Source organism: Mytilus galloprovincialis, chromosome 10 (assembly GCF_965363235.1).
Source record: "Mytilus galloprovincialis chromosome 10, xbMytGall1.hap1.1, whole genome shotgun sequence".
Classification (NCBI taxonomy): Eukaryota; Metazoa; Mollusca; class Bivalvia; order Mytilida; family Mytilidae; genus Mytilus; species Mytilus galloprovincialis.
In genome coordinates this window covers 54,347,214-54,364,499 of record NC_134847.1, presented here as the reverse complement: position 1 = coordinate 54,364,499, position 17,286 = coordinate 54,347,214, and the positions used below count along the sequence as shown (strand labels likewise).

The window sequence follows — 17,286 nt, the reverse complement described above, 5'->3', positions numbered from 1 at the left end:
GACGTGACTGCTTCAAATATGGACCTGACTGTTTCAAATGAAGATCAGTGAACAAAAGAGTCAGTAAAATACTACAAATAGCATTGACGTCGGCAATGTTGAAATATGATAATGTCCTATTCTACAACAATATTCGCAAAATACTCAGGATAACACATTTGAAATAGAACAGAAAAGTCAACTTTAATAGCACAACGTTGAACCGTTCATCCTTAACACGAAGACGTAATCGAATGAAAAGTGGATTTTATGTCCATAATGTATTATTATCTTTTTTAATTATTGCAATAGGGAGATTTCTTGTATCAATGGTTATTTTTCGTTTAAGGGGTATGAGTCACAAAAAATATCAACCATTTTTTTCTTTGTCAAACGTATATAAAAGGATTTGAATTTTCAGCAATGCATACCGTTTTACAAATCATTTCATATACAATTTATATATTTATTGTAAGACAGCGATATTAATACACTCGAATTAATCATAATAACAATGGATTGATTTAAACACCCGAAAACAGTATTTGAATCTTTTTTTTTTACTTCAAAACCACTTGTTTGGATATATCTTTTATATGCACAAATCGTTGCTATACAATGTATGTTAATATGTATTACTACATCTTTTGATTGAGTTTAGCCATTCAAATTGATATTTTTACTATGTCTTTCTATGTTTGATGTTACACTATTGTTTTAGATCAGGGTGAAGGTTTGGTACCATATAAACGTTTAAACCCGCTACAATTGTTTGTACCTGTCCTAAGTCAGGAACTTTATGTTTCATAGTTGTCGTTTGTTGATGTGGTTCATGATTGTTTCTCGTTTCTCGTTTTTTATATAGATTAGACTGTAGATTTTCTTTGAATGGTTTTACACTAGTATGTTTTGGGGACCATTGCTGTTCGGCTTGAGCCAAGGTTCCGTGTTGAAGACCGTACCATGACCTATAATGATTTACTTTTATAAATTGTGACTTGGATGGAGAGTTGTTTTATTGGCACTCATACCACATCTTCCTATATCTATATAAAATGAAGGATTGGCAAAGATTTGTATATTTGAATTTCAGAACTAATTTCTGTTTTCAATCTTTTGAGGTACCGTCACTCAACTTGTGATTTTTTTCTCTCGCTAACATTTAAATATACATGTCAATATACGTTTTACTCTTCGACTTTACTATTCATTCTGCTTTGCAACAGGTTAGTTTTATGTATGAATTTATGTTACAATATTTCGGCAAATTGAAACAAACGTACTTGTTAATAAAACATATGAATGGCAGGTAAAGGGCTAATCAATGTACGATTAATTTGCTTGCTAGACAAATAGAAGGACTGGTGTATTTAATTATATCAGCAACAGTATTATATAAGATAATAGAAGTAAACAAAGGTTAAATGTTGTATATAATTGACGCAATTACGTCACAAAAACGCCTGTATTACTAGTACGTTTATTAAATGTCAGTAGAATAAAAAAAAATGATACGCTTTATTCAATTTTTCCACCTGTCAAGTATTGTAAACCTAAACGGAATAACGTTTAATTAGATTTTATACTAACATCATCAGAGAAAAAACTGTATATCTAATAATTTGAATAATAATGGCAATGAGTGAGAAAAAAGTAATGAAATAATATTTGAAGATTTAATTATTTGAAATTATTGCATATGTATTTAAGTTGGATCACAATTGTTCTGAAAACATAATTAATTGCTATAAGTAGAATGACTATACTTTATTTATATTTATAAGTAGGATATGACTAAGTAACCTGCTATAAGTCACATACGAAAGATCCATCAAAAGAACTTGAGATAACCTCCAGTATAACCTCTTAGTTTTGAATGTACCCTTGATATTGCTTCTAGCTTTCGTACTGTCTAGACAATGAAGAATAAATTGAAATTGAATTAATCAATTAACAAATTATTCATAAAGATGTAGAAAATAATGAACAAGATCTTTCAATAAGGTACAGGGATTTTCTTTTCATTCATTTGAAATCATAAGTAAACAGATATCTTATTCTAGAATTATCTCCACACTCACAGAACTTTATATTAGACTACAATGAAACATAAAATAACGAAAGGTAGAAGTTAAAGAATAAAAAAAGAAAAATGACTAAAACAAACAAATCGTTTTGGATATTAATCATACTGATGATGTGCACTATGCCAGTGCGCTAACACACATGCTAATCTCTCGGCGATCACAGCTTCAAGTAATGATGATGACCTTACCAAAAATATTTTGTTCGGCGGTCACGACACTGCGGACAATATCCTCGATTACAACGTTGCATCAACAATAGAGTTAACTCATGATAAAAGAACATCATATATAATGTGCTTTTATTGATTGATCGTTAATCACCAATTATTGCACGATATCTGACTGTCGTTAAAGACCGCATGTTGACCCCTAGATGTCTTTAACTAATGTATGTGTTTTATTGAATTTGACGTAGAATTCATGTCCATTTTTTGTTACCATGCCTGCTTCGTCGGTCATAAATATCCAGTTGTCATAATAGAACCTCATTCTAGAATCGAATCTCTATTGCATGACGAGGTCGCAAAAAGAAATGATACATTTATTTTAAATATAAAATGTGTACCCTTTCAAAGTTGTGGATATTTATGTAATTATGGTATTATTCTGTATAAAGTATCACTATAGGAAAGTTAATACTTAGTCTAGTACATTTTGTTTTTTTGCTAGCTAAAGGCCGTCGTCGAGCACCTGATTTTTCTATAATTTTTAGAACCAATTGGGGGCATTGGGCTGTTTAATGATCTTTGGTCGGGTTGCAGTCTCTATGACACATTACCCGTTACAATCTTAATTTTAAATATAAAATTCCAAAAAAGATTTTAAAAAAATGAATGCAACTAGAATAAGATAGTGCTCATTGTCTGTTTTGCCTATCTGGAATGCTGGTTTTCGGCTCCCAACTACTGTGAACCACTACGCTCTTATATGCAAGCAAAAGTACTCAGTCTTTTGTTTTTAAACTCAAGTAGATATAAGATATTGTTTTGACATGATGTGACTCACGTTATTTGAATTCAAAACATGTACGTGAGAGCTCTAATAAATGCTTCAGCGGAAGAATTAAACATAGAACAGCAAGGTTTCGTAAAATACGCCCTTCTCTGTCAGGGACTTTTCATTCGTCGATGAAAAGAAAATCGAGTAACAGACACGACAAAAGACACATAAACATTCATTTACGTTTGTCATAAGTTGTGACTGCTATGAAAATATGACGAGAGCCCATACAAGAAAAAAAAAAAGATGGACTGACATATTATGTAATTATGTTAAAGAATGATGAGAATATTTCAAAGTAATGATATTTTCGTTATATCAAATTTAGTCAGTCTATTTACAAAAATAATGTTCTGAAAGTACTGTTTTTATAAATGGAAAAACAGATGTGCTTACACCAATATTTAAAAATAATCAGAAATAATAGCCGGGAAGATGTTCGGATAAAGAAAACAGAAACTGTTAACTGACTGCTGTGAGTATACAATAATCAAAAAAATATTTTTATTTTAATATTTTAATGGTTTTGGGTCAGGGATGTTACAGATATCCTAATTAACTTACACATTTACTAATATAACTACTCAAGAAAAGAAGAGGATTGTATTGTTTTTGCAACATCTGGGATTTCAGTAGTGAAGTTTCCTGTTTTGTTGTAAAAGTTGAAGTAGCTACACTATATGTAGACCTCCAACAGCGATACTGTTGTATGCTGAAATAACTGGCGTTAAAGAGAATACTTATATGCATTCACCGTAAAACGGTTCAACAGAAATTCGGAAATGTAATTTGTATAATAGCTAGTTAGAAAGTTAGTCAAAATAACACAGAGCTCAATCAAGACTAGGATCTAAATGGCTTTTTTTAGCTTTTGGATTGCTAACTACAATTTCTCATTGGCGACAACACGGCATATCAGAAATTATTTTTTTTAATTATTCCTTTGTTTTATAAATATAAATACAATAAGTATTCGTAACTGAACTACCACAATAAAATTATAAACAAGATAATTACATTCATCATGTAATAACTCGAGTTCTGCAAATTTGATGGAATAAATAACTAGATTTATGTTGTTCAATCAATTTGATGGCTATACAAACAGAACAACGGCTGATGTATCTGATTATAACAGTACCAATATTATATTAGCAGATCACAAAGGCTGTATGTTATCCACATGGTAACATTACACAGAAGCATTACTTATATACTAAACGTTTTGCTGAACCTCAAGATGTCTAATTAGACAACTGTTTTCTCGAGGAAGGAAAGATCTGCTTGTTTTATATATATCATCTTCTCTTGTATAATATTGTGATACCGATAACTTTCAATCATGCTCATTACAAAAAAATATATCTATTCAAAAATAAACAAAATATTTACTAAAGTGTTTCCTTCCTGAAATTTTTCTAATTGCAATTAATAATAACCAATAAAAGTATTAATAAATGTTATTATACTCCATTTGAAAAATGTTCAAACTAATTACAACAGTTACTACAGTTGCTTCACGTTTATGAGTAGTTTGGGTCAAGTGTTTATCCATAAAGCATATGAAGTTTCATTACATCAATGACTTTTTCAAATGCGTAATTTAAACTGCTTCATCTAACCAATTGCGCTAATTAAACAGAGAAACGCTCTGTGAGCTTTTTCCATTGATGCTTCCTATAAAGATTAAAGCATATGATACATCAACTAAAAAGTATATAAAGGTAAAATATCACAAGAACAACGTATATAAATGTACTGATAGATAAGAAATTTATTAAACTCTGCATGAACCTTAGTTTTCTCTCGTCTTTATACCTATTATAAGTTGTTTACTACTTTTTTTGCGAATGTTTAATATGAAAACCCTTTAAACGATCACAACTTTCTGTGGTATTGATCGTTACTGATATTCATACAAAACAACGATGAAACATACTTTTAGCTCTTCGACTATGTCGGTTCTTTTACATCCTTTGGCTTTTGAAATTGAGCTTGGAGCATATTCGATGATAGAAAATTGTAGATCTTGAACAGCACTCCAGACGCATAACATTTATAAACTGTTATTTTCATTTTTTTAAGTACATGCATTACAATTTTTCTTATTCTTTGTACTTATTAATTACTTTCATATATCTTTCATCTATTTTCTCAATCTGTGCAAGCTATATCTGTATAGTTTTCGTGTTGTCTTATGAAGGTAAGATATAGGGTACAACAATTGAAAGATACAAAAACTAATTTAATAGACAATTAGCAACTTTTGGACATACGTATTTTAAATTTTGAATAATAGTAATATATTTAGAGACTTGACTGCTTCAAATATGGACCTGATTGTTTCAAATGAAGATCAGTGAACAAAAGAGTCAGTAAAATACTACAAATAGCATTGACGTTGGCAATGTTGAATTTATAAGTTATGTACATTCATATCCGTTGATATGGATATTTTAACACCCTGAAGTACCCCACTACACCATGAGGCATAGCCGAAGGTTGTACAGGGTAGTGAAGGGTGTTAAAATATCCATATCTACGGATATGAACGTAGATAACGAATTTATCCCCGGTCTTAGTCCGAATCGGGCGAGTTTTATGAAAATTTGTGTACAAAGTGTAACGTGAAAACAACGTTTTTTTCATTTTCTAAAAAAGTGTTATTGAAATTTGAAATTTTACATATTTTTATGGGGTGTAGGGTTCTACCTTTTGTACTTTTTGGTAGAACCTTACAGATAGTCAAATATACTTACGTTTTTAATACGGAGACAGAGAAACTAGATTGAGTCAAATTTGGCGCTCAATGTTGTGAGAGTCACGTCATAGATGGTATGACGTCAACGTGGGTCATTTGCATAGCTAGGTCAGTAGTCCCATAGTTTGTTTTCCGGTAGTTATTGAAATTCTCGTTAATATTTGTATATTCCGAAGGCATACTGAATGTTTTACGGAGGGGACCAACCTAGTACATGTAGTTCCATTCCTTGAAACTGTGGCAGTCAAGTGATGCATTTAATGAAATTAGTTTAAATGATCGGCGTAATAGGACAAAATCGTTAATGAATTAAATATTTAATTACAAACATCATGGATAATCTACAGAATTCAATATTTCACAAGGAGCAATCATGGAACACTTGCGTGAAGTTCCCCGATATAATGGTTAGCAACGTCCGGGGATATGGGTTAGCAACAGCCAGGGGCTATAGGTTTTGTAACGACGTGCGTTAACCAATCAAAATCCTAGATATATACTAAGCTGGGGATAAATGATAATGTCCTATTCCACAACAATATTCGCAAAATACTCAGGATAACACATTTGAAATAGAACAGAAAAGTCAACTTTAATAGCACAACGTTGAACCGTGCATCCTTAACATAAAGACGTAATCGAATGAAAAGTGGATTTTTTTGTCCATAATGTATTAGAATTGTTTTAATTATTGCAATAGGGGGATTTCTAGTATCAATGGTTATTTTTCGTTTAAAGGGTATGAGCCACAAAAAATATCAACCATTTTGTTTCTGTGTCAAACGTATATGTAAGGATTGGAATTTTCAGCAATGCATACCGTTTTACAAATCATTTCATATACAATTTATATATGCATTGTAAAACAGCGATATTAATACACTCGAATTAATCATAATTACAATGGATTGATTTAAACACCCGAAAACAGTATTTGATTTCTTTTTACTTCAAAAGCACTTGTTTGGGTATATCTGTTATATACACAAATCGTTGCTATACAATGTATGTTAATTTGTATTTCTACTCTTTTGATTGAGTTAAGCCATTCAAATTGATATTTTTAGTATGTCTTTCCATGTTTGATGTTACACTATTGTTTTAGATCAGGATGAAGGTTTGGTACCATATAAACGTTTAAACCCACTACAATTGTTTGTAGCTATCCTAAGTCAGGAATTTTATGTTTCATAGTTGTCGTTTGTTGATGGCTTTTTTGTGGTTCATGATTGTTTCTCGTTTTTTATATAGATTAGATTGTTGGTTTTCTCCTTTGAATGGTTTTACACTAGTATGTTTTGGGGACCCTTTATAGCTTCCCAAAATATCTTCCGTGTAGAAGACCGTACCATGACCTATAATGATTTACTTTTATAAATTGTGACTTGGATGGAGAGTTGTTTTATTGACACTCATACCAGATCTTCCTATATCTATATAAAATGAAGAATTGGTAAAGATTTGTTTATTTGAATTTCATAACTAATTTCTGTTTTTAATCTTTTGAGGTACCGTCACTCAACTTGTGATTTTTTCTCTCTCGCTAACATTTAAATATACAGGTCAATATACGTTTTACTTCTCGACTTTACTATTCATTCTGCTAAGCAACTGGTTAGTTTTATGTATGAATCTATTACAATATTTCGGTAAATTGAAACACACGTACTTGTTAAATAAATATATGAATGGCAGGTGGAGAGCTTATCAATGTACGATCAATTTGCCTCCTAGAAAAATAGAAGGGCTGGTTGATCTAATTATAACAGTATTATATAAGATAAAAGTAGTAAACAAAGGTTAAATGTTGTATATTATTCACGCAATTACGTAAGAAAACACCTGTATAACTAGTACGATAAACGTTTATTAAATGTCAGTAGAATAAAAGATAAGATGCGTTTTATATTTTTTCCCACTTGTTAAATATTATAACACAAAACGGAATAACGTTTAATTAGATTTTATTCTAACATCATCAGAGAAAAAAATTGTATATCTAATAATTTGAATAATAATGGTAATGAATAACAAAAAAGTAATGAAATAATACTTGAAGATTTAATTATTTGAAATTTTGGCATATGTATTTAAGTTGGATCACAATTGTTCTGAAAACATAATTAATTGCTGTAAGTAGAATGGCTATACTTTATTTATATTTATAAGTTTTGAATGTCCCCTTGATATCGCTTGTAGCTTTCGTACTGTATAGAAAATGGAGAATAAATTGAAAATGAATTAATCAATTAACAAACTATTCATAAATATGTAGAAAATAATGAACAAGATCTTTTAATAAGGTACAAGGATTTTCTTTTCATGTATTTGAACTCATAAGTAAACGGATATCTCATTTTAGAATTATCTCCACACTCACAGAACTTTATATGAGACTACAATGAAACATAAAAAAAACAAAAGCTAGAAGTTAAAGAATAAACAAAGAAAAATGACTAAAACAAAAAAATCGTTTTGTATATTAATCATACTGATGATGTGCACTATGTCAGTGCGCTAACACACATGCTAATCTCTCGGTGATCACAGCTTCAAGTAATGATGATGACCTTACCAAAAATATTTTCTTCGGCGGTCACGACACTGCGGACAATATCCTCGATTACAACGTTGCATAAACAATAGAATTAACTCATGATAAAAGAATATCATATATATAATGTACTTTTATTGATTGATTGTTAATCACCAATTGTTGCACGATATCTGACTGTCGTTAAAGATTGCATGTTGACCCCCAGATGTCTTAAACTTGTATATGTGTTTTATTGAATTTGACGTAAAATTCATGTCCATTTTTTGTTACCATGTCTGCTTCGTCGGTCAAAACTATCCAGTTGTCATAATAGAACCTCAGTCTAGAATCGAATCATTATTGCATGAAGAGGTCGCAAAAAGAAATGATACATTTATTTTAAATATAAAATGTGTACCCTTTCAAAGTTGTGGATATTAATGTAATTATGTTATTATTCTGAATAAGGTATCACTATAGGAAAGTTTATACTAAGTGAAGTACATTTTTTTTGCTAGCTAAAGGTCGTCGTCGAGCACTTGATTTTCTCTAATTTTTAGAACCAATTGGGGGCATTGGGCTGTTTAATGCTCTTTGGTCGGGTTGCCGTCTCTATTACACATTACCCGTTACAATCTCAATTTTAAATATAAAATTACAAAAAAGATTTATAAAAAATGAATGCAACTAGAATAAGATAGTGCTTATTGCCTGTTTTTCCAATCTGGAATGCTGGTTTTCGGCTCCCAACTCATGCAAATCACTACGCTCTTATATGCAAGCAAAAGTATTCAGTCCTTTTGTTTTTAAACTCAAATAGATATAAGATATTATTTTGACATGATGTGACTCACGTTATTTGAATTTAAAATATGTTCGTGAGAGCTCTCATAAATGCTTGAGCGGAAGAATTAAACATAAAACAGCAAGGGTTCGTAAAATACGCCCTTCTCTGACAGGGATTTTTCATTCGTGGATGAAATGAAGATAGAGTAACAGACACGAAAAGCGACTCATGAACATTCATTTACGGTCGTCATAAGTTGTGACTGCTATGAAAATATGACGACAGCCCATACAAGAAAAAAAAAGATGGACTGACATATTATGTAATTATGTTAAAGAATGATGAGAATATTTCAAAGTAACGATATTTTCGTTATATCAAATTTAGTCGGTCTATTTACAAAAATAATGTAATACTGTTTTTATAAATGGAAAAACAGATGTGCTTACACCAATATTTAAAAATAATTAATTAATAGCCGAGAAGATGTTCGGATAAAGAAAACAGAAACAGTTAACTGACTGCTGTGAGTGTACAATAATCTAAAAACTATTGTTATCTTAATATTTTAATGGTTTTGAGTCAGGGATGTTACAGATATTCTAATTAACTTACACATTTACTAATATAATTACTCAAGAAAAGTAGAGGATTGTATTGTTTTTGCAACATTTGGGATTTCAGTATTGAAGTTTCCTGTTTTGTTGTAAAAGTTGAAGTAGCTACACTATATGTAGACCTCCAACAGCGATATGGTTGTATGCTGAAATAACTTGCGTTAAAGAGAATACTATTATGCATTCACCGTTAAACTGTTGAACAGAAATTCTGAAATGTAATTTATATAATAGCTAGTTAGAAAGTTATTCAAATTAACACAGAGCTCAATCAAGACTAGGATCTAAATAGCTTTTTTTAGCTTTTGGATTGCTAACTATAATTTCACGTTGGCGACAACACTACATGTAGCCTTTTCAAAATACAGACTTTAGAAACTTTTAAGATGATTTTAAAAACAAAACCTTAGTAGAAATCAAATACAATTATTAAGACAAAATTTTCCAGTCTAAAATACACAAAAACTAAAAGAACAGCAACACATAGTTTTATTAATATGCAGTTGTCAAAACATATTTCTACCATTTATATCCATACGAAAATCAAGAGCATGACACTTGACGTGTGTGGAACACTGTTTTTAAGGTAACCCTTTTTTAACTAGCTTATATTAAAACAAGTCGCATCAATTTCTAAACCAAAACAAGAATGTGTCCCCAGTACACAGATTTTTCATTTGCACTATCATTTTTTATGTTCAGTGGACCGTGAAAATGGGGTAAGAACTCTATTTTGGCATATAAATTAAAAAGACCATATCATAAGGAACATGTGTTTTAAGTTTCAAGTTAATTGGACTTCAACTTCATTAAAAACAACCAACAATCAATCAATCAATCATTAAAAACTAACTCGACAAAAAATCGTTAACCTGAAGCGGGACAGACAGACGAATGGACGAACGAACGAACGAATGGACGGACGGACGGACGCACAGATCAGAAAACATAATGTCCATTAATGAGACATAAATAGGTTACGTTTTATTGTAATTACTTTTAAAAAAAGCTGTTTGGCTGTCTTTGTACAGATAATTCATCTTGTTTAAACAATAAAATTGCAAATTATAAAGATGGACAATGTTTATTTTGAATAAGAATTGGAGTTTATATGTCTAATAGCTGCGTTTGAGGTAATCATTTTTTTTTCTAAACAACATCATGTATCGCTTGTAAAATGCTGTACATTTTGTTTTCATCTATCATTGAGATCATGGGTCTTCCTTAAATTAGAAGCAAATTAGTTCAGAAATTCTATTAATTAATGCACGTGAAAGATTTGTTACGTAATAATGTCTGTTTATTAGTTAAATTAGCTTTAAATGCCGCAGCTGTTCTTTGTCAAAAATAAAAGTAGGATAAATAAAGTATACAGGAGAGCTTTTAATCAATCATATTTCTCAATGTTTCCACATTCAATTGTGGAAATGAAGATAACCAGTTATAATGTAATTCATGTGACGTTGATAAGCAGGTTCAATAAATAAATGCCTCAAAGACCTTGATGAATAAATATTACGAGTGCTACACAATTAAACTAACACTTTTGCCATGTGAATATTTCTGCTAAATGCACAATTATATGAAACAAGGCAACACACTGAACATTTCTATGAGCCATAATTAAAAGTTTCTAAATCCAATGAATTAGTTATCAAGGAAGTCACTCTGTCAAAAGTATTGCCTTGTTAGACTTTTATGTAGAACAGAGTATTCAATTTAAAGTAAAAGTGCATAAAACAAGTTTACACAAAAGATATGCGAATATACTGTACAAAACGTGTTTACTTTAATAAAAACCAGCCCAAGTTCTCAATCACGTTAACATATTGCTTGATGTCTGATGGGTCACCGAAGGTTTTTTTTTTTTTTTTTTTTTTTTTATTAAATATGCATTTTTATTATATGACTATGAATTTTCTGTTTTCTCGTTGGCTAAAAGCATAGGAAATCCTCTTTGATAAAACATTATATTCACCGCGTCAAAAATCACGAGAGGTTAATATAAGATTTGGAACAGCGTCCGTGTACCTAAATATAGAAACGGGGAATTCTTGTTAGCTATTTAAGGGATGTATAAATAAAATGGTTTTTAATTGGACGACCGAATAAATATCAACCAATCAGCGCTCTCGACATAAAATCGTTTCGATCTAACAGACGACAGTTACATGTTTCCGGCAGCAAAGTATGGCTGGAGCAGCAGAAGTAGCTACTGAAAAACGCTTTCCATCGTTAAATAATGAGGAAATTAAGAAGATTTTGATAGAAAAGGATTCTAAAAATACTCGCCGATCAACAGATTAAAATTTTAAGTGAAAATTTACTATATACATGTACATGTATCTAGTTTTTTATTCTGTTGTATTCAATATTGTTCATGTTTTGTTCTTTAAAAATTGAAATGATACAATATTCTTCTAGTTTTAATTATGCAGAATTAAATATGCCTAAAAATCAAACCCAAGCATAAAATAAAAACAGTCTAGGCAAAATACCATCTAACTAAGGATATATTTCACAATCTAAAAATATGAAAATGACACTGAGAACTAAAGAGTCATATAATAAAGCAATTGTTGACTTTTGATATCAGTTGATACAATGATTTATCAAAACCAGATGTGATATTCACCTCGGCCGTTGGCCTTGGTGAATATCACATCTCTGGGGTTGATAAATCATTGTATCAACCTCATCAAAAGTCAATAATTGTATAATAAAGCATGCTACTTTGTTATTTACCTTTTATATATATATATATTATTTACCAGTGTAGTAAGTTATTATTTTATGTACAATTATTTATTAAACTGTATTTTCCTTGACAATAACCGGTGCAGCATATATGTTTAAGTTGGTTGTGTTTAAATTACTTTATCTTCAAATGCGGTTGAAAGGCTAGACTTGCTTCTCAACAAGCAGTTTGAACCAGGTTTAAGGGCATATACGATACAGTTACAGAGGAGGTAATGACACTGCTGACGAGCATTGTTATTTTCGCGACGTCAAACAGAGACTTATCGGGAAAAGATGCAGTTTTCGACTGATCTTTATCATTCAAACTAATCTAACTTGAAAACGAGTTAAGTGCTAGTAGTCTGTTGTTATTTATGTATTATTGTTATTTTGTTTATTTTCTTTGGTTACATCTTCTGATATCAGACTCGGACATCTCTTGGACTGAATTTTAATGTGCGTATTGTTATGCGTTTACTTTTCTACATTGGCTAGAGGTATAGGGGGAGGGTTGAGATCTCACAAACATGTTTAACCCCGCTGCATTTTTGCGCCTGTCCCAAGTCAGGAGCCTCTGGCCTTTGTTAGTCTTGTATTATTTTAATTTCAGTTTCTTGTGTACAATTTGGAAATTAGTATGGCGTTCATTATCACTGAACTAGTATATATTTGTTTAGGGGCCAGCTGAAGGACGCCTCCGGGTGCGGGAATTTCTCATTACATTGAAGACCTGTTGGTAACCTTCTGCTGTTGTTTTTTTCTATGGTCGGGTTGTTGTCTCTTTGGCACATTCCCCATTTCCATTCTCAATTTTACATGAGCACCTGTTTTAAATGACATGTGGTTTGATAATGTATAGAGACTATGTGTACCAATTTTCTTGAAAAAATCAAAAGTGCCTTTTTTTAAATTTGATAAATATTCAGCAAAAAGTGACGGTTTTTTTTCTACATTCATGAACAATTGATAAATATGAGTATTTTGTAGACATAGAATAAACAAACTTATAGATCATTTATATAAAACAGATTTTACAAATGATTTAACAAAAACAGCTTGTGTTTATCTTTTAAAACAAAAAAAAAAGGTTATGCATTTCGGTCAAAAGAAAGTTTTGAGGAAATATCTGAAAATTTCAACCTCAATTTACTCAAAAAGTTGCACATGATGGTTGATTTTTAATTACATATTTGGTTAAACCATGTAAAAAATAGCCTAAATACAAATTCCATCACATTTTCAATACGAGATCTAAACTGTATCGTATGCCCTTAAATGTGACCAGTTATATCATGGTTAAAATCTTAGATTAATGTTTTATATTGTATTCATATATAATCAGGTGTCGAGAGAAATGATTTGAATTAAGTTAAACTTTATTTAAACAGTTGAACAATTTTTTAATAGATGTAATGGCAATATGCTCACAAATTAGCTTGGTTACATAATTTCATGAATGCTGTCAAAACTTATGCAAATAAACATTCATTAATAAAAAAGCTGGTGTATTTAATTCAAAACATGCATGTGCATCTGAAAATGATTCATATTTCGCCTGAATCTGGTTATTGGTTAAGATTATTTTTTGTGATCTTACTGATGGAGTACCTCATAAGCCATACGAAAACCAAAATGAAACAACAAAACCATTTTACTAAATTTACCTTTTTGATTTAATATTCTTTCTTATAAACAAATTATTATATGAATTAAAAAAAAGTAATGGATAACTTAAATGCTATACAGTTTCGCATGCAAACTCATCTTCCTGTGATCTCTTTAAAAAGGAAGTTAATTTTTTGTATGTGTAAAATGTAGAAGGATTTTCAAGAACCAAATACTTACTAAACTGGGGTTATAATTTGTTAAAAATAGGAGACATATTATATATATATTCGAATCACAATTGTGTTGCTATTGCTCCTAATGCCGATTATTTTGTAGTTTTCCTGCTCGACTAGTAGCACCTGTCAAACTATTATATGTATTGGTATTGACGAAGAAAATATTCTCAAAAGAAAGAATAATTTAATTTCTGCGTAAGTGACCATCGGGAGAAATACAAAGTTTCTGAAAATAAGCATGTATCAATACGAATAAAAGAGCGGCGAAAGATACCAGAGTAATAGTCAAACGCATAGATCGAAAATTAAACTGACAATGCCATGGCGAAAAAATAAAAAGATAAATAGACAAATAAAAGTAAACAAGACACAACATAGATAACTAAAGACTAAGAAACACGAAAACCACAAAAAACTGGGGGTAATCTCAGATGCTCCAAAGTGGAGATTTAGGTTACAATTCAACGATCAGCTACCAAACAACGTACGTCCTTTAAAATCGGAAATAAACCATAGGGCATAGCAAACTATAGAAGTATCCCAACATAGCAAAGCATGAACTAATCCAAATGAGAAGACACTACCTCGATTTTCTGTTCAAACTAATAAACAAAAAACAATAATTAGAATATTCAATAAAGAAAAGCTACCACTGAACTACACGTGTTTGGCTATACTTCTCAAGTGCAGCGACAAATATAGCAAATGCTATTTCAAATGATGACAGAATTGGAAATGCTAAACTCATGCAATGCCTTGTTTTTATTATAAACTAGTAAAGTATATAGCTTCTTTACATTCATTATGATATAATTTACCGATTGAATTGATATTTTTAATTAACGGAATAATAATTTCGAAGGAAATGTGTGTATAATTTCGTTGTCGTAACAAACCCGTTAACGGCACTAGGCTAAAGGTGTGGTACCTCAGTCTCACTTTACGTCGTCATGTATATAATATTCATCAATGGACTAAAAGAGTGCCTTGCAAACTAAAACAATTTGTTTAAAACCCGGGGAAAATGGGTTTACCTACTTTGTATTATTCAATTTATTAGTTTACCAATTTTTATTGGGTCGACTCCGTAGATGTATTAGTATAAACAATAGCTTCAGTCAACAAGATACACTAAATGTTTTTAACATGTAAGAATTTTGTTTTAGTTCAAATTTTATTGTTGATATACTGCTGTTGAATAAGTTGTAATTTAAGTTTGAATCCGGTTTGATAACAGTCAATTACGTAGGTCTATCTGTTTTCTGATAAGATTTTTTTTTGTAATTGAAATCAAAACACTTGCATTATGTAAAATGTTATCAAGATTATATAAATTCTATATTTTATAGTTTAATTTATTTTTTGGTAGACTTGATTGCATGTCTCTAGAAAGAGTTAAAATCTAGGTAGATGCATATGCCAAGACTGTCTGTGTCTTGTTCATTTTTTTAGTGTCCAAAATCGACTTATTAAAGAGAACACCAAATTGATAAACACACTTTTCCCAAAACGATCTAACGTATACATTTATATATGAGATTGAGTAAAAGTTTGAATTATTGAAATTTCCTACCTGACTTTCCGACACCTTGTATTCCAAGAATAAGAATATTAACATCCTTATGACTGTGCTTTTGAATTTTTTCCTCAGTTGCAGGTTTTGGATCTTTATGAAACGGCAAAGGCATATCAGAAAATATTTTTAAAACTTTTTCCTTTGGTTTATGACTATAAACACAATAGGTATTCGTAACTGAACTACCACAAATTAAAAACAAGCAAATTACATTGCGTCATGTTATGAATCGAGTTCTGGTAGTTTTGGTGGCTGTACAAACAGAACAGCCAATGTATCTTAATATAATATTATAGTAACAATATATTATATAAGAAGATCGCAAAGGTTGTATGTTATGCACATGCTTACAGATACTTATATACTTAACGTTTTGCTGAACCGCAAGATCTCTAATTAGAAAACTGTTTTCTTAAGGAAGGAAAGATATGCTGTTTTATATATATAAATATCATCTCCTCTTGTTTATTATTATGATACTGATAACTTTCAAGCATGACCATTACAAAAATAACTATAAATGTGTTTAGATAAACAAATATTCACTAAAGTATTTCTCTCTCAGTTCTTTCTAAGTGTATTCAATATTCAATAAAAGTATTGATAAAATGTAATATGAAAATATGTTCAAATTTATTACAACGACGGTTGAAGCAAACAGTTGCTTCGCGTTCATGAGTAGTTTGGGATCAATTGTACAACCATAAAGTATATGAAGTTTCTCTTCATCAATGTCTTTTTCGAATGCGTAATTTGAACTACTTCTTCAAACAAATTGCGCTACTTAAAAGAGAATCGCTCTGTGGGCATATTTTATTGATGTTTCCTATAAAGATTAAAGCATAAGATATATCAATTAAAAAGTATATAAAAGTAAAATATCACAAGAACCACGTTCATAAATATACTGATAAAAAATAAATTTATCAAACTCTGCATGAACCTTAGTTTTCTCTCGTCTTTATACTTATTAGAAGTTGTTTACTACTTTTTGCGAAATGTATATACGAAAACCGTTGAAATAATAACGACTTCCTGTTGTATCATAGGTGCGTCAATAATTTTCATACAAACCAATATGTATAGTATCGAATTTTATAGATTTTCATCGAGGAAACATTAAGTTCTTCAACTTTGTCTGTTCTTATAATCCCTGCCTTTAAAAAACTGACTTTGAGCTCTCCCGATGAAGGTTCATTGTAGATTCTGAAAAGCGCACCTGACTCATAATATTTACAAAGTTTTATGATTTTTATTTTCTTAAGAAGTTCAATCTATAATTTGCGTGCTGTATTATGATGTTTAATATCTAGTCTTACAATTTGTCAATTATAAGATACAAAAACTATTTTAATGAACAG

At 30.5% G+C, this 17,286-nt stretch overlaps 1 protein-coding gene across 5 annotated transcripts in view; it reads right to left on the bottom strand.

Moving 5' to 3' along the window:
- LOC143047860 (ras-related and estrogen-regulated growth inhibitor-like protein) overlaps positions 1–17,286 on the bottom strand; it is a 71,874-nt gene that overhangs the window by 15,593 nt on the left and 38,995 nt on the right. Inside the window, exon 1 of one of the 5 annotated variants that reach the window (XM_076221161.1) lies at positions 15,923–16,198. The exons of the other annotated variants lie outside the window; for them this stretch is intronic. Coding sequence (XP_076077276.1) covers positions 15,923–16,037 — 115 coding nt within the window. The 5' untranslated portion in view covers positions 16,038–16,198. Of the gene's footprint in view, positions 1–15,922; positions 16,199–17,286 lie in introns of those variants that run through there. 5 annotated transcript variants of the gene reach the window in all.